General features: G+C 44.5%; 1 protein-coding gene across 1 annotated transcript in view; it reads right to left on the reverse strand.

The window, feature by feature from the left end:
* Nucleotides 1-19,745, reverse strand: part of LOC139392938 (membrane-associated guanylate kinase, WW and PDZ domain-containing protein 2-like) — a 103,228-nt gene that overhangs the window by 16,924 nt on the left and 66,559 nt on the right. Inside the window, exons 10-11 of the mRNA XM_071141255.1 lie at nt 10,715-10,746; nt 5,538-5,760 (exon numbers count right to left, since the gene is read on the reverse strand). Of these exons, the coding sequence (XP_070997356.1) occupies nt 5,538-5,760; nt 10,715-10,746 (255 nt within the window). The remainder of the gene's footprint in view (nt 1-5,537; nt 5,761-10,714; nt 10,747-19,745) is intronic.

Genomic DNA, 19,745 nt, shown 5'->3' on the forward strand with positions numbered 1-19,745 from the left:
CACTGACTTGTCTATGGTTGTGGGGTATGGGTGCATTTTCTTCTCTAACAGCCTGCATTGGTCTCCCGGCTATATTGAGAACAGTCCTAGTTAGATAAGGTTACTGAAAAATACCAATGTTCATGACCTAGAACTCCCACACCACTGAGGGAAACAAGTAAAGTGTTCCTAAAAGTTGCCTTGTGCCTCAACCCTGTTAACCTGACTGACCAACAGTCTGCAAGTGTAGCCTAGCAGCGAACAGCACTTTGGGGGCTTGTTACACGAAGGGAACCAACACTAAACTGAACACGGAACTAAAGGAGAGAAAGAAACAGAGAGAGAGAAGAGAGCAGAGAGAGAGAGGGAGAGAGAAAGAGAGAGAAATGCAGATAGAGAGAGGGAGAGGAAAGCTACAGAAAAAGAGAGAGAGAGAGGGAGAGAGAAAGAGACCGAGAGAGAGAGAGAGAGAGGGAGAGAGAAATGCAGATAGAGAGAGGGAGAGGAAAGCTACAGAAAAAGAGAGAGAGAGAGAGGGAGAGAGAAAGAGACCAAGAGAGAGAGAGAGAGGGAGAGAGAAAGAGACAGAGAGTGAAAGAGAGAGAGAGATAAATGCACATAGAGAGAGGGAGAGGAAAGCTACAGAAAAAGAGAGAGAGAGAAATGAAAGCTACAGAGAAAGAGAGAGAGAGAGAGAGAGAAAGGAAAGCTACAAAGAAAGAGAGAGAGAGTGAGAGAGAGGTCTATCGAGCTCAGCTAACCTGATATAACGAGCACACGAGGGGACAGCTTTATTACAGGCCATACTGTTTCCAACTGTCTTCATCTCCCCCATAGAAACAACAGTGACAGCACCGTCAACAACAATGGAAGGGATCTGTTGCAGCTCTGTAGAAGCCTGGGTCTGTACTTTGTCAATGGTAGATTACGGGAGGACTCTTTGGGGAGATTCACCTACTGCTCACCTCTTGGCCACAGTACAGCAGACTATATGATCACAGACATTGACCCTTTCTCTCTCAGCTCTGTCACCTCTGTCTGATCACAGCCAAATTATGTTGTTCCTCAAAAGAACAGACATGGAAACAACCACACATTCACAGCCCAGTAAGCTGTACAACATCAGAAACTCATACAGATGGGCCCAAAACAGCACAGAAGAATACCAGAAACCAACCTGTAACCAAAATATCCAAACACTCTTAACTTTCTGGATACCACATTCACTCACAATAAAGAAGGCATCAATCTAGCAGTAAAAAACATAAACTATATATTCAGGCAAACGGCAAAAGAAGCACAATTGAAATGGATTAAAAACAAAACAAAAAATACCACAGATGACAACTGGTTTGATGCAGATTGTAAAATGTTAAGGAAAAAACTTAGAACACTCTCCAACCTAAGGCACAGAGACCCAAATAATGGTGAATTATGCCTTCATTACTTTGATGCATTAAAACTCTATAAACGTACACTCAGAACCAAAAAAGCACAGTACAACAGCAAGCAGCTGACACTAATTGAGGAGTCCATAAACACACACAACTTCTGGCAAAATTGGAGAAAAAAAAGAAAAAAAAAAATCTAAACAAGAGGAATTAGCAATACAAAATGGTGACATATGGAAAACCCATTTTAAAACATTCTACAACACCGTTCAAATTGACACAAAAGCAGAACAACGCCAAATTCATGAGAAGTTGAATGGATTAGAAAAAGCTATAAAGGACAATCAAAATCCATTGGACTCCCCAATTACTGACCAGGAGCTCTATAAGAAACTGCAGGCCTTCAAATTTAAAAAAGCATGCAGACCTGATGGCATCCTAAACGAGATGATCAAACTCACTAGTGCAAAATTTCAATTGGCTTTATTAAAACTGTTTAATTTGATCCTGAGTGTAGGTTATTTCCCTGACATCTGGAATCAAGGACTCATAACCCCAATCTTTAAAAATTGAGAAAAATTTGACCCTAACAATTACAGAGGCATTTGTGTGAACAGTAACCTGTAGTATTATAAATGTAAGTTCTAAACTTCCTAAAGCACAATGTCTTGAGTAAAAGCCAAATTGGATTTATACCAAAACATCGCACAACTGATCATATTTACACCCTACACACCCTGATAGATAAACATGTCCACCAAAATAATACCAAAATATACGCTTGCTTTATCGACTTCCAAAAAGCAATTGATTCTATTTGGCATACAGGACTGTTCTACAAAGTTATTGAAAGTTGTGTAGGGGGAAAAACATATGACATAATTACATCAATGTATACTGGCAATACGCGCAGCATTAAAATTGACAAGAAAATAACAGAATTCTTTAACCAGGGGCGGGGCCTTCGTCAGGGTTGTATTTACATCAATGAATTGGCCACTATTCTAGAAAAATCATCAGCCCCTGGTGTTAGTCTCCACAATTCAGAGGTTAAATGCCTACTCTTCGCTGATGACCTATGCCTGCTGTCACCCACAGCACATACCATACAGCAGAGCCTGGACCTGCTAGAGCAGTACTTCCAGACCTGAGCCCTGGCAGTAAACCCCAAAAATACTAAAATAGTGATTTTCCAGAGAAGATCCAGATCTCAGGGAATTAGACCAAAGTTCTTAATTGGTACAATATATATAGAGTACTGCACACACTACAATTACTTAGGTTTGAAAATAAGCTCAACTGGACACCTTAACGAGGCAGTGAATGAGCTGAGAGAGAAAGCACGCAGGGCATTCTACACCATTAAAAAGCTAATTCAAATTGAAATAACTATTAAAATTTAGCTAAAACAAATGTAATGTGTCATTGAACCAATTGCACTTTATGGCAGCGAGGTGTGGGGTCCACTTGCAAAACAAGATTTCATCAAATGGGACAAACACCCCATTGAAACCCTGCATGCAGAGTTCTGTAAGATTCTCCTACATGTCCAGAGGAAAACTACAAACAATGCATGCAGGGCAGAATTAGGCCAATATCCACTAATAATAAAAACTCAAAAAAGAACAATTCAGTTTTGGAAACATCTAAAATACAGTGAACCCCTCTCATATCACTACCAAGCCCTGCAATGCCAAGAGCTGAGCAAAGAAAAGAGTCCCCTCATCCAGCTGGTCCTGGGGCTGAGTTCACAAACCTGTTCTACTAACACACTGAAGCCTCAGGACCAGAACATCCAATCAATCAGGATAAACCAAATTACAACACAGTCAAAACAAAACTATATTGCTTATTGGGAAACACAAGCACAAACACAAAGCAAAATGCAGTGCTATCTGGCCCTAAATCGACAGTACACTGTGGCTAAATATTTTACCATGGTTACTGATCAAAACCTTAGAAAAACCTTGACAAAGTACAGGCCCAGTGAGCACAGCCTTGCCATTGAGAAGGGTAGACACAGGAAAACCTGGCTCCCTGTAGAGGAAAGGCTGTGCAACCACTGCACAACAGCAGAACCTGAGACGGAGCTGCATTTCCTGACAAAATGTCCAAAATATAAAACAATTAGAGTATCATTTGCCCAAATTTGAAACCCTTATTCAACCTCTCTGATGAAAGTAGGCTACCCGTCCTGTTGGGGGAGGACGCAGAGAGCTGTGGGTTGGCAGTGCACTACATTGCTGCCTGCCATAAGTTGAGGGACAGTGTCTGACAAACCAATCAATCTGCACATGTCCTCTACTGTATGCTTATTGTTATTGTTCAATGTATGGTTATTTTGACCCTTGGTTATTGTCCCGTTGACAATTTTGATTCTCATTTTTATTTTATGTTGTAAATATCCAAAATAAGCTTTGGCAATATTTACATTGTTACGTCATGCCAATAAAGTGAAGCGAATAGAGAGAGAGAGAGAGAGAGAGAGAGGAGAGCTAGAGAGAGAGAGAGAGAGAGAGAGAGAGAGAGAGAGAGAGAGAGAGAGAGAGAGAGGAGAGCTACAGAGAGAGAGAGAGAGAGAGAGAGAGAGAGAGAGAGAGAGAGAGAGGGAGAGCTACACAGAGAGAGAGAGAGAGAGAGAGAGAGAGATGTTGTAAATATCCAAAATAAGCTTTGGCAATATTTACATTGTTACGTCATGCCAATAAAGTGAAGCGAATAGAGAGAGAGAGAGAGAGAGAGAGAGAGAGAGAGAGAGAGAGAAAAGCTACAGAGAAAGATTGACTGAGACACTGAAAGGCTTTGACATGGAGTTCTTCCGACAGCCCTGTCCTCTTTAATAAAGGTTGTGTTGCGTAAGCGCGCACACAGCTCGCCTCTCTCCTCACAGTGTGCATCTACTGTAGCCTACGATTGACTCAGGCCCACAGAGATTCTACCATAGAGAGGAGCAGAGCAATATCATGTCTACCGGCTCAAGCCTCGCATGTCAATCATGAAGCCTCAATGGTACATCAAGCTGCACGGACTTAACAGAAACTAGCACTGTCACTAGCACTGGTCAAAAGGATGAGTTCACTTTATGTTCAGAATCATACAGTAGATATGACTACTGATGTCAAAAACCAATGGTATACTGTTGTACAAATCTTTCTACAGGGCATATCTTGGCAACCCAGTTAAAAGCTTGGTCGTACACTCAATGAACTGAAAGGAAATCCCTATGCTTGTACCTATGACAGGATCTTTAATGGCTAAAATATAATTGTTGGCTCCTAAAGTATACAGCGGTCTAAGAAGACAGGTTATTGGCTGAGATGTTCCTGAACAAAAAAGCTAATTTGACTATACACTCTGGCAGAACATCGACTGGAGGCAGAGATCCGCGAGATATTCAGAGATGCCCCTGACGAAGGAGTCTAGACCAAATACACATGTATCAACATCAAGTCATCTGTCAGCACTAAGATAAAAGTAGAAACTCTTAAACCGCTGTCATACTCATAATATTTACAGAAATACATCTACAGACACAACAACATAATACATCTCATTCTGCAGAACCCAGACAATGTCCCTATAGGAAGAGAACCCAGACAACCCAGACTATGTCCCTATAGGAACAGAACCCAGACAACCCAGACTATGTCCCTATAGGAACAGAACCCAGACAGCCCAGACTATGTCCCTATAGGAACAGAACCCAGACAACCGAGACCATGTCCCTATAGGAACAGAACCCAGACAACCCAGACCATGTCTCTATAGGAACAGAACCCAGACTATGTCCCTATAGGAACAGGACCCAGATAACCCAGACTATGTCCCTATAGGAACAGAACCCAGACAACCCAGACTATGTCCCTATAGGAACAGAACCCAGACAACTCAGACTATGTCCCTATAGGAACAGAACAGGTGGAGCTGAGGCCATTGTTATATTGCACTATGGAGCCCTGACTCTGTTTACAAGGGATACAATGATTCATTCAGGAGATGAGGTGTGTGTGTGTGTATGTGTATGAGTGTGGTTTTGTGCATCTTCATTGGTCCACCTGTTCAGAAGAACATTAACCCCTGGAACCCCAGACAGATATGATGGGGCGGTTGTTGTTGTTGTTGTTGATGCTGTTGTTGTTGTTGTACTAGTGTGTTTCCAGTACTTACGCCTACTATTCTCATAGATAGCCCTGGACTTCTCATAGAGGTCATAGGGGTCGGGCCTGCTCAGATCAAAGCCCTCGGGGAGGGCAGAGTCTGGGACTGATGCCCTGTGGAGGTGGCGGGTCAGGAAGGGGGCGTTGTGGGGGACAACGGGGGCAGACAGACTGGTCTGGGGGCTGCCCTGACCCCCTCCCTGGCCTTGGGCCGCGTCCCACTGCTCCAACACCTGTAAACACATCAGACATCAGGGCATTGGTTCAGTCTCCACCACCCCTACCATGGTTCTCACCCGGTCCTTACGCACTGACATCCCTAAGGGATGCAAGGGGGCGCTGTCCTGGTACTCTAACAACTTCCTCTTAGACGAACCAAATGAGGTGAGAGCAGGTAGCAAAGCTATTCATAGTATACAGGTGGGGACAGAGGCCTTCATGGACGTCATCGACTTCATTGACCTCTGTCATTCACTACAGCAGTCTAATATTAGTGGGAGTAGTAATGCAGCAAAGCAACATGAGCACCAGCCGGCGGCGACTAATTAAAAGCAACAACAAAGATGAAGAGAGGGGAGGTGAAGAAACGTTTTAAAGGAAATAAAAGATGCCAAGGCTTATTAAAGCAGGTCTGGAAAAGCAGTGTGTAAATTATGCAGAGGGAGAGAGAGCACAGGCACACCAGTTCAGGGCTGCTGGGAGGAAGAGGGAGGCAGGCGGAGAGCATATTAAACATGTCAGTGTGCCACTGTCGTCGTCGAAAGATGGCAAATGGCCAAAGTGGGCACACAGAGGGTACTGGCCCAGTGTAGAGTGGCTACGGCCCAAGACATTCTATGATGGAGACTGTAGTTGATGCTAGAGGGGCATGGTGATAGGAGGAGTGCAAACACACAGCATTCACTCCCCTCAGAGAATCTCTTTGATGAACATGTGTGTGTGTGTGTGTGTGTGTGTGTGTGTGTGTGTGTGTGTGTGTGTGTGTGTGTGTGTGTGTGTGTTCTGAAACTATCATGGAATGTAGATGTGGTGGATAATGTGTGGTGTCTCTATTGTGGAAAACACTATTGTGGCGTCTCCAATACAATGCAGAAAAGCCAGCAGTGCTAATGTCAAAACAGGTTTATTTAGACCCAAATACTCTCAGCAGTGTTGAATCCCAAACCACTCAGTGTGCGTCCAGGAGAAAAAGAGAGAAGTGGTAATTTATGCGGGTGTAAAACCAAACAATGCAGCTAAATGGTTAAGTGCATAAAATATGATTTATCTTCCTATTTGAAATAAGCGCCACACTTATTTGAAGTCATACACACTATGACCTATTTTGACAAGCTGAGCTGCTTTCTTGTGTTGTACAAATGTCAGTTGTCTTTAGAAAACAGAGTGGTGTTGATGAGATAGTGAAGATGACACATTGGTATGTTAGGATCACAGTGAGAATGATAGTTGTCTCTAGTACCACCCCATAAAATGACTTGTTTGATATCAGGAGCTGTATAAAAAGATGCTGCCAAGGCATCTAGTTCCATCGAACCAAGGCAAAATCAAAGTGTTCCCACTCTGTGTTGTTCCACCCATCTCGGCACTCTGTGTTGTTCCACCCATCTCGGCTACTGATCTTCAGTCTTTCCTAACTGGCCCTGAGAGGGATAAATAAAGTTGTTTTGAATTGAATCTTTCCCCCTCATTTAGTCACAGGCAGTCAGGCTCTTTAAGACTGTATGAATGTCTGAGTGTCTGGCCGTGTAATGGCAGGGTGACAGTCAGGGGATCTTATTAAGTCTGGACCAGACTATAGCACTATCACTTCCCCTACTTCCTCCTCCTCCTCCGTCTCTCTCTCCCTCCATCTATTACGCTGTATGTACTAAGTGAAGTATGAAGTATGTCAGTCTTTCCTAACTGGCCCTGAGAGGGATAAATAAAGTTGTTTTGAATTGAATCTTTCCCCCTCATTTAGTCACAGGCAGTCAGGCTCTTTAAGACTGTATGACCTGTGTGTGTGGCTAGAGTATGCTGTTTCCTACACACAACACTCTCAGGTCCGGCCATAAATTGATCCACACCAATAGTACTACATACTAGTATATTCTGTATATTCTGTTTTTCACTGTCATGACTATATGAGAATATACTCATATATGAACAGGCTTTGTTCCAAACTGAATTCAGAAGGCAGGGCATCATTAGTATTTGTGCCAACTTTGAGTCACATTTACAGAACTCCCATAGTCTCTGTTTTTAAACTTTGTATCCATGTTGGAATATTTGGGCCGGGCTTATTTGGGCTACGGGAATCGTCCTGAACTAATGATATCCAATTAAACCTGGGCTGAACTCTGAACTCTGTGTTGGCAGCTGCTGGTGCTCTGAAGCCTGTTCTGCATCATAGCTCAATGTGTGGGGAGGAACAAACACACGCTAGGGAAGAGAGAGAGAGAGAGAGAGAAAGAGCGGCTTCGGCTGGACCGCCCGCCCGACTGACTGACTGACTGACTGACTGACTCCCAGACACTTCTTCTCCGGGAGCTCAGATTCAGAATTACCATCAATCTGTTTGAAACTGAGAGATTCAACAAAGAGGAGAACAGAAATGAGCTACAATGAGGAAAAATCTATGAGAGGGCTTGAGAGTAGAGCTGGACCGATTATGATTTTTCAATGCCGATACCGATACCGATTATTGGATGACTCTATACCATTTGTATTTCATATACCTTTGACTATTGGATGTTCTTATAGGCACTTTAGTATTGCCAGTGTAACAGTATAGCTTCCATCCCTCTCCTCGCTCCTCCCTGGGCTCGAACCAGGAACACAATGACAACAGCCACCCTCGAAGCAGCGTTACCCATGCAGAGCAAGGGGAACAACTACAACAAGTCTCAGAGCGAGTGACGTTTGAAACGCTATTAGCACGCACCCCGCTAACTAGCTAGCCATTTCACATCGGTTACACCAGCCTAATCTCGGGAGTTGATAGGCTTGAAGTCATAAATAGCGCAATGCTTGAAGCACTGTTTGAATGAATGCTTACGATCCTGCTGGTGCCTACCATCGCTCAGTCAGACTGCTCTATCAAATCAGACTTAATTATAACATAATAACACACAGAAATACGAGCCTTTGGTCATTAATATGGTCGAATCCGGAAACTATCATTTCGAAAACAAAACGTTTATTCTTTCAGTGAAATACGGAACCGTTCCGTATTTTATCTAGCAGATGGCATCCCCAAGTCTAAATATTGCTGTTACATTGCACAGCCTTCAATGTTATGTCATAATTACGTACAATTCTGGCAAATTAGTTCGCAATGAGCCAGGCGGCCCAAACTGTTGCATATACCGTGACTCTGCGTGCAATGAACGCAAGAGAAGTGACACAATTTCACCTGGCTAATATTGCCTGCTAACCTTTCATTTAGCTAAATGCAGGTTTAAAAATATATACTTCTGTGTATTGATTTAAAAAAAGGCATTGATGTTTATGGTTAGGTACGCGTTGGAGCAATGACAGTCCTTTTTTTGCGAATGCGCACCGCATCGATTATATGCAACACAGGACACGCTAGATAAACTAGTAATATCATCAACCATGTGTAGTTATAACTAGTGATTATGATTGATTGTTTTTTATAAGATAAGTTTAATGCTAGCTAGCAACATACCTTGGCTTCCTACTGCATTCGCGTAAAAGGCAGGCTTCTCGTGGAGTGCAATGTAATCAGGTGGTTAGAGCGTTGGACTAGTTAACCGTAAGTTTGCAAGATTGAATCCCTGAGCCGACAAGGTCAAAATCTGTCGTTCTGACCCCGAAAAAGGCAATTAACCCACCGTTCCTAGGCCGTCATTGAAAATAAGAATGTGTTCTTAACTGACTTGCCTCGTTAAATAAAGTTGTAAAAAATTAAATAAATGTTTTTAAAAAATGGGCAAAATTGCCGTCTAAAAATACAGATTTCCGATTGTTATGAAAACTTGAAATCGGCCCTAATTAATCGGCCATTTCGATTAATCGGTCGACCTCTACTTGAGAGAGCTGCTGACAAGCAGGGACTGCTTCTTCTGAGTCCATGGATGTGTGGAATGTTATGATCTGTAGCCAAATGAGCTGGGGTTAGTAGCTGGTTAGCTATATCAGAGCCAAACTAGAACATGAAGTAGCATGAAATGGGATGCGCACACACACACCTTGTTTCTTGGCAATACACCATGTCTAACTCGACTCAGAGAGTGCTCTGAGAGACATTGTAGCAGCTCTTCCTTGTCTGGATGACAAGTGTTTATTGAGTGACAGACAGACAGACAGACAGACAGACAGACAGACAGACAGACAGACAGACAGACAGACAGACAGACAGACAGACAGACAGAGGCTAGGTTTGAACAGAGTGCTGTCTAAGAGGTCTCAGACATCTTTAAAGTTTCAGCTTTCAACATGTTAGTACAATCTGTCTCGACAAAAACTAAAAATACAACATTTGTATATTTTGTCTGATATATATGACATCTGAGAAAACATAGTTATGACAAAAGATGATCAGGAAAGATAGCTAAGTTAGTAGCAGATCAATATCAGCCTGGAGATGAAGGAAGAAGGGAAGAATGGATGAGTGATCATTTCTCGGTATGACTGTTAGAAAAGGGTTCTCTCACTCTCTCTATCAGGGATACAGAGGAGCTGAGAGAAGGATGGAATGTTGAGGGGACCATGCCAACCCAGAATCTGGACCATAGATATAGCATTACTAGAAGAGCATCTGGTCTAGCAGTTTGCATAGACGTAGACTGTCATGTGCATAGACATACACCACATCGAATGACCATCAAGATTTATTTAGATCATGGCCCATCTGGTTCACGGTACGACGAGTCTAGTAATTCTATATCTATGAGTGGGCCACTTAACCCTTTCCTCTGCATGTGACGGCAAGAGGAAGGGTCCAACTCAAGGCCAGGATACAGCAGCAGCCGAGACACGACAACAGCACTACAGTTAGTATAAGGGAAGGGAATAGAATAGAGTAGTCATTCTCAGCTAGTTCAGAAGATATAGATTTAAGGTTATGTAGTAAAGTCAATCAGAGCAGCTCCAACATATATGCACAGTGCAGCCATTTTGTTAACTAAATGAGTCAATTAGAATTAATGGGAGAGCTGAGGCTCGGAAGACAATGCATTTTACCTGTTTAGGGGTCTTCCAGGGTGAATAGTGACCTGCAATAGTGAGAAAACAACAATGTTTAGCCTAGAGAGTAGTGGCAGCCATTACATTAGGTCTGAGCTGGTCTGTCTGTGTCTGAGGGCTACTCCACGATCTAAAGAAAGATAACAAAACTTAAACGGAATAAAACATTAAGAAACCAATGGAAAAATGACAGATTACACTAAAAGCAATGAGAGGGCTGTAAAATAATCCCACCCCAAGTGGTGCGATGCAATGTCCTTGAGAAGCAGAGTCTTGAAGCACCAGAAAGACAATGGGTCAGAGAGGATCTTACAGTTGGTCTCCAAGCCAAGGGGATGTTGAAAACTGCCACCACCACAGTGCACAACACATGAAGAACAGCTGCTCTTTCCATGACATAGACTGACCAGGTGAATCCAGGTGAAAGATAGGATCCCTATTTGACGTCACTTGTTAAATCCCCTTCAATCAGTGTAGATGATGGGGAGGAGACTGGTTAAATAAAAACTGAGACATGGATGGTGTATGTGTACCATTCAGAGGGTGAATGGGCAAGATGTAAGTACGTTTGAACAGGATATGGTAGTAGGTACCAGGTGCACTGGTTTGTGTCAAGAACTGCAACACTGCTGAGTTTTTCACGCTCAACAGTTTCTCGTGTGTATCAAGAATGGTCCACCACCTAAAGGACTTCCAGACAACATGACACAACCGTGGGAAGCATTGGAGTCAACGTGGGCCCAGCATCCATGTTGAACGCTTTCCACACCTTGTAGAGTCCATGCCTCGATGAATTGAGTCTATTCTGAGGTCAAAAGGGGGGTGCAACTCAATGTTAGGAAGGTGTTCCTAATGTTTGGTATATATAATGTTTGGTATACTCAGTGTATTACATACATTACCGTATGTGTTGCTAAATTATCCCAAGTAATTGATAGGGGATCATATTGGAGAAGCCTTTGCCAATATTTCGATAAACATCCAGGCTTGATCTTACAACAGCATTCTCTGTCCTTGAATTAGCCTTACAGGGACAACGCTTGGGAAAAACACCAGAGGTGACAGTCTGATAAAGAAAGAAATGGGATTCACACAGAAGGAGAATAGGTCAATACCTTAGAAAACCCTAAACGCTCCCCTGAATCTAAAGTTGGATTGAACTGATGAGAATGATTCGCTAGGTGATGAGGCTTCACCATTCAACACAATTTCCCATGGACAAATACAGTATAACCTACACAGTAAGTTTCCATGTTAGACTGGTAGATTTTATACAATTCAAGATATACACTACAGCCGTGTTATTCAAACTGCTTCAGCGGGATCCCCATGTTTTCAGCCAAAATTCTGGGGACCTCATTTTTTCCGGAAGAATTTCTTGGGACCCTGCCCCACCCCAAGTCTAATGACACAACTTTGAAATCGGTACATTTACATTTTTACATCAACATATAACCTTCAATGCATCACATTTTCTCGCTCTTATCAAAATTAAAAGAAACCAATAAATACATTTTATCAATAAAATTATGTTTCTCAAAAACGTTTGTATATTGTACCATCTGTCCTCAAAATGTTTGGTACCACATATGTTTTTATTTTGCAACCCCTACTGCAGTTCCCCCGACCCCGACCCCGACCCCAAATCTCACTGCACTACAGTGTACAGAGCCGTGTAGGTCCTGTAATTGTGTGGTTTTAGGAAGTCATTGCATGCACTTAATTACATCATTTGCTAGCAGTCGTATGGACCTCTGCCTTGGGTTGAATCATTCAAGGAACTGTAGTCACAACAGTCACAGCATGTGTGTGGGGTGATGACATATCACAACACTACTGTGCTTGGACCACATACTGCCAGGCCAGAGGGCTCCAACTGTTTCTCGGGTAAATATTCATATTCCAGTTAAAGGTGTCTACTTCTAATATATCAACATGGACTGTGACTTTCGTTAATTGATTGAAGGAATACCAGAAGCGCTGTGTGAATGTGCTACGTTTTGGCCGGAGGGTAGTGTGAATGAATTGACTGTATTAGGAGTAGGTCATGTGTTTTCAATGGGAAAACAGAACCCAATTCTCTCCATATAGCCATCCCCTGAGCACTAACATACACATCTGTAAGCTGTAAATAATATGGTGGAAGATACACCACCACGCTTCTATCTGTCCACACCGAAGGGGAAGGGCGAGTCCCTACCACCATCACTGCCATTTAAACAGGCCCAGCCAACATTTACTCAGCAAATGACAACATTCCACATTCTACTTCAGCCTAGAACACATGATCACAACAAACAGAGTGTAACAGAATGCAGGAATTCCAGAGGTACTCACCCCCGCCAGTGTTCACACACAGAGCTATGCAACGCAAGGCAGCAGTCTCACATCAAAAGACCCAGCTTCATAACACATACGGCCCAAACTATTCACTCCACATCGGCCCCCCCGGAGAAACAGGGAGGAACGTAATAAACAACAAACAAACAACAAACAAACAACAGACTGTCTGTCTACTCTATTCAATTTTCAGCCCCTCCAGGAACAGAACGTTGTGGATGCAAATCGTCGAGGATCGAATTAGCGAGCGGCTGCCTGCGTTACATGCCAGGAGGCTTCCCAGCGCTAGTCTCTTTTTAAGGGCGCAATCACACCGTAAACATGCCCTCCATCACCAACGAGTGGCACAGCAGAAATGGAAAGTGATCAACAAAAGAGAGGGGGTGGTAGAGGATGGAGGAAGGGAGAGAGATGAAGCGACAGAGAAGACATATTTGCAAACTATCAGTCTCTCTCAGTGAGTCATCAATCTGACTGGAGCTTGCCTTGCACAGATCCACGGCTAGAATATAGATTTTTATAGATGGGGAGAAATTACAGCAGCTTATCAGGAACGACTTTAACAATTCTCAAATCCAATTATTTTTTTGGACAGCTCTATCAGCACAGGCACAACATATATACAGATGAGAAAGAAGCCACATTACTGGGTGACACATGAGAGAGCGTTCAGACGGCAGACCTGTTCTTTAATGAAAACTGACTCTCTTCACTTTCTCAAAACAAGGTCAATCAAAACGAGTGCTCTTAGGATGACCTGCTTTCAACCGGCATTACTTCAAGACAGAACAACCTGGGAAAGGCAGAGCAACAACCATCATGGAGGGTACTCCACAGGGTAAATCCATTCATTGTTAACTCAGGCATAGGAGGTGTTTGGTTAGACAGAGATGTCAGTGGTGCCCTTTCCTATGGTAGATCAGTACTGAGATGTATTGAGTGACAAACTCTTGCCTCTGTTCCTGTGAGACCCCATAGCAGAGAACATTACCGAGTCAAATATGTTCTAATACCTGAGCTGCATTTCATTTAGTTTGCCTGGTACAGTAGAACCAATTTTATAGTTCAGATAGTGCAGGGATCTGAGCTAGCGCCACATCTGCAAGTTAACCATGACAGGTCACGTTATCATTAGCCTACAGTACTCGTAGTACAGTAAGCCACCTACAGTGCATAATACTTGCAATGATGACATTCCGCCTGGAGATCTGATAGAGTAGAGATGTCTGAAGTGAGTAATTTGTCACTGAGCAATGGGACAGGACCATGTAAGAGCATTGGGACAGGACCATGTTAGAGCAGCGGGACAGGACCATGTAAGAGCAGCGGGACAGGACCATGTAAGAGCAGCGGGACAGGACCATGTAAGAGCAGTGGGACAGAGGACCATGTAAGAGCAGCGGGACAAGGCCATGTAAGAGCAGCGGGACAGGGCCATGTAAGAGCAGTGGGACAGGACCATGTAAGAGCAGTGGGACAGGACCATGTTAGAGCAGCGGGACAGGACCATGTAAGAGCAGCGGGACAGGGCCATGTTAGAGCAGCGGGACAGGACCATGTAAGAGCAGCGGGACAGGGCCATGTAAGAGCAGCGGGACAGGACCATGTAAGAGCAGTGGGACAGGACCATGTAAGAGCAGTGGGACAGAGGACCATGTCAGAGCAGTGGGACAGGACCATGTAAGAGCAGTGGGACAGGACCATGTTAGAGCAGCGGGACAGGACCATGTTAGAGCAGCGGGACAGGACCATGTAAGAGCAGCGGGACAGGACCATGTAAGAGCAGCGGGACAGGACCATGTTAGAGCAGCGGGACAGGACCATGTTAGAGCAGCGGGACAGGACCATGTTAGAGCAGCGGGACAGGACCATGTTAGAGCAGCGGGACAGGACCATGTAAGAGCAGCGGGACAGGACCATGTTAGAGCAGCGAGACAGGAGAATGTAATGACCAGAGAGATTAGGACCGTGCTGCCCGCCAGTTTTACTGTGACTCTTCTGCTCCAATGAGACCATGCTGACCCACTGCAGTTTCCTGTGGCACCTAATCGATAACCTAGGTGGAGCACTGAACAACTGGGCCTACCCATGGTCCTAATGCCCCTCCGGATATCAGGTAGTGTATATTGTATTAAGGAAGGGATACTGAATTTGGGGGCTTGAGGGCTGAAGTACTGCTGACTTTCTTTTCTACCTTGATTAATTGATTGGCTGGCTGAGGTTTGAATCACTTCCTGATTAGAATAAAAATGATAAATGTCTGATGTAAAGTGTGACTGTCAGTGAGAGGGCTGGCATATTTTCTGTCTACGGCGAGAGAGCTCTATGCTAAATGAATCAGTAACATATAATGGGACTTAGTGCTGTCCCCGTACAGTTAATGAGTTGATTGAATCAGAGCCATACGAGGCCCTGTGTAGATGTAGGTACTTCCAACATGACACGACACACCTGCACACGCGTACACACACACGTGCACATACACACAGATACACTGCACGCACACACACACACTCACAACAGTGAAGAGCACTATAATATCACACCGCCAGGCTAACAGCAGGCCATGTCATTATTTAAATGAGATTTGGATAACACTACGATTTGATGGAATCTTGTATAGCTTATGAATATACATAAAGCCCGCAGGGACGGTTAGCTACTTTAAATAATATCTGCCGCGTGAAAATTGATTTTGATTTTGTTGCATGCTGGTTTCATGTTCCCTCACGTGTTCAATACAGTACCAACACACATCCAGCTGAGGAACAGTAGAAACGACGTGCAGAGAGAAAACGCCATGCTTCAATCCACATTACAGCTCACAACCCAATCATTGTCCCTACTACTCGTATAATAGAATCACACTTTAATCGCACGCTTTAAACACACTCCAAATAAAAGGGCCTAGTTTTGTCAATGGAGCCGTTGAGCCGATCCAGGTTAAGCACCCTACTTAGACTCGCTACACACTTTTGTGAAGCCTTAACCCCTGACTCAACGAAAGTGATCTTAGCACCACTCAACCCTAGATCCCCGCTGGGATCTGACCTGGCTGCTCACCCATAAGCCATTTGGATGTCTCTCCCACCTCCCTCTCTCTTCCTGTTCCTCTCTCCTAGGGCCATTCTGTTTGGCCAAGGATTCCTGCAGTGGCACAAGGCAGTTCTGGATTGGCTCAGCTTTGCATGGTGCATGTTGGTGGAGACAGAGCTGTGAACATGGCTGTTGCTGTTCAGCACTGTGCTGGTCTGGCAGGCAGCCTGCTCTAGCGCCTCTTGCTGTTAGCCAATGAATCACTGTCTGGCTGTGTGCTGAATAATCCCTGTGTTGCTGGGCGGCGCTCATTGATTCAAAGACTCTCCATCCCTCCCTTCTCTCTCTCTTCGTTGTGATAGTCATCTCTGGTCCAGCCTGGAGGAAGATATAGCCATCTTAAAGAGCATTAGGAGGGAACAGGAGGGAACAGGACAGGCCAATTGAGCAAGAAAGACTAGAATGACTCACACACTGGCAGCAACCGTCAAGAGAAAACCTCAGTGAGAGAGTGTACTCGACCAGTAAACAGCTATTCACCATGTATGGGTGTATGAGTATGTGTGTACTGTGTATGGGTTTCTGCTGATGGGTAAGCATGGGTGGGCGAACGTATGTGAACTTCACAATCCTGCCACGTCGAGGCACACTAAACGGACATGTCTGAAATCCTCCAATTAGTGTTGAAGGCAGCTTGGGTAATGGTGTAGATAGGCCTTAATGAGGGTGTCTGCAGCACACTCGCTAATTAGTGGCACTGGTGAGAGGCACGGAGGCTATTTGTATTGGCAGAAACAGGCCAGGAGTCAGCAGGGAGTTGAAGGGATGGCTGAATATCTTAACTTTATTAGGAGAACAGGACCGTTTAAAGGTGATCACGCGTAATTCACTGGATGTTAGGGATGGTAAGTGAGTCCGTTTCTGATCCATGGAGGAGAGAGTAAACGGTGTGGACCTCCTCCATTCCTGACGATGAGCGTTATGGGAATTGATACCAATACAAGTGAAGACTTCAACATAGATGCGCACGCACACACACACACACACACACACACACACACACACACACACACACACACACACACACACACACACACACACACACACACACACACACGCTCACATTGCAAGCTCAAGTGACTGCACTGATAACATACAATTCGCTGTCATAAGGTAGTTATGAAGTAGCAAACCATGAAGCAATAATGAACAGCTATATGACATGAACAGCAGAAAGCTATGGGCTAGAGGCACGATGTAAACACAGACATTACACCCACAGTGCATGTACAGCTAATATATGTCACTTACTAACGTCACTTAGTAAGTGACGTTACTAACGTCACTTCAAATACTATAATATTTGTGGAGACATGGTGTAAAAAAAAAGACACATTCAATGAAGCCTTCACACAGTGACAGTGGTTGCAACTTTCACAGCAACGCTCATTCGTTGAGTACTGGTGACCATGACAACGTGCAACCAGGCTACATCATACACAAACAAGAGCACACACACACGCAATCGCACACAAGTAAGCAGGCACACGCACAGAGTGCTGGGCCCTCTCTAAAATCATACATCTCAATAGTCAATAGCTCCCAGAGATAAGAGCTCTCCCTCTTCCTAGTTAGTGAGGCCTGTGGCCATCCTCTGACAGACAGAGCTGCTGTGGCGTAACTCAGCCCCCACTGATCATTTAGGATCTCACTAACGCTGTCTCTGCCTTTAATGGAGGGGTTGGCACGGCAACCCGCCATAAAAGAGCCACAACAGCGCCGCGAGGCTCTACACGGACAAGAAATCATGAGTGTGTGTGTGTGTGAAAGAGATGAGCGTTTAATAATAAGGTTGTCACAGCTTCCATCTCTGGTGACAGAGTGTGTCAGTACTAAACACATCCACCAGATGGTGCTGTCTCAGTGTGTTGTGAGGCTGGGAGGTGGTAGACTGTAGACACGTCTGGAGCCGTCTGACTGTTATTAGATGATGCCAGTGCTAGCCACACAACCATCTGGCCACCACCACACACACACACGCACACGCACGCTCATACACACACTGCTGCACAATGGACAGAGCCAATGCATAATCAACAAGTTAGCTAGTCCTCCCTCTGCTCTCTCTCGCAGTTTGAGAGTGTTCACCAAATAGATGAGCTGTGTGTATGTGTGTGTGTCTGTGTGTATGTGCCATGACACAAACAAGCCATTTGAGAGTCAATGAGAAGAGAGGACGTGTTTGCTAGTTATGTGTAATGTGGTGAGACAGACAGACATTGGCGATCACCTCTATACTCTCTCTCTGGGCAGTGAGTCGAGTGGAGGCACAGGTCCTCAGGGACCGAGACAGGGGCCATTTTAATTAGAATGTATGGCCTGGGTCCAGTTCCCTGACAGCCCAGCCAAATCGCTGGGCATTAAGAGCTGTAACATCATTTCAATGGAATGGTGACAGTTTTATTAGGGCCGTAATGGCCTGGCTAAACGCTGGAAGCTCTCATCCCTGATTGGTTTGAAGGGATGGAAAGATATTTTTTCTGTTTTCAACCGAAGGAACAGAAGTTAAGATCTGGGAGCCGGGAGGGAGTGTGAGCTATTGGCTGCAGGGGTTGAGGTCATTTCCATTCCAATTCAGTTCAAGTTAGGACATGAGGTGAATTGAAATTCCAATTCAATCACTGAAAAAATCCTAATGGAAGAAAAATTAGTTTATGACTGCATCCCCAGTCAATGTGGTATGGGGGGGGGTGACGGCCATGTTTGAAACAGACTGAATCGTGTCAAGTGACTACTATGACCTTTCAACTTCCCCACCTGTCTGTCACAAGATGTCCGACAAACAAACGTTCCACTGTGGCGTTCTGCCTCAGGGTGGTGGCGTGGAGGAGCTAAATGGTGCTAAGTGGGTTTGATGTAATGTGACTAAATCTACATCAGTTAGCTAGCTGCTTCATGGGCCAGCAGGCAGCACTTCTAGGAGAGCGCACTCCTTTTGACCTCCAGCTCTGCTCGACCGCCAGGGTCCGACTACCACACAGATGGGAGGCTCTCTGTGTGTGTGTGTGTATGTGTATTGGGCATCCCTCATGAGACAAAAGTGACTTAACCCTCTCAGCACCCAATCCCTTTCTCCACTTCCTGGTCTCACATCTTCTGCTTTCTTCTCTCCTCCATTCCCCTGCTTCCTCCTTCCCTCTGTTTTTCATTCTGTTCACATGCACTCTGTGGGGCCCTGGATTACATGCCAGCCTAATAAAGAAAGAAATGTGCAACTGACAGGAAATCAATTCCTAAAATTACATTGACCTTTCTCTGTAAGTTAGTCACAATGGAGCTATCTGCCTGGCTCTGTGACTATTAGTCTTCTACCAGTTGATCAACAATTATTGATGGGGTGTGTGTGTGTGTGTGTGTGTGTGTGGGGGGGGGGTCATTGTGGGGCATTATTGTAATCACTGACTCCACACTTCAATAGGGCAGGAGGATTAATGGGAGCTTCCTGATCACGGTAGGCTTAACTACAACTCATGTCCTGCTATTAACCTCTACGGTGGATGGGATCACTCCCTCTCTCTCTCTCTCCCCTGAATGATACAAAACCATACTGACGTCACATTAAACAAGGTCCATCAAGTAGAGGGTTTCTACC

The sequence above is a fragment of the Oncorhynchus clarkii genome, chromosome 33 (assembly GCF_045791955.1).
Source record: "Oncorhynchus clarkii lewisi isolate Uvic-CL-2024 chromosome 33, UVic_Ocla_1.0, whole genome shotgun sequence".
NCBI classification, from domain to species: domain Eukaryota; kingdom Metazoa; phylum Chordata; class Actinopteri; order Salmoniformes; family Salmonidae; genus Oncorhynchus; species Oncorhynchus clarkii.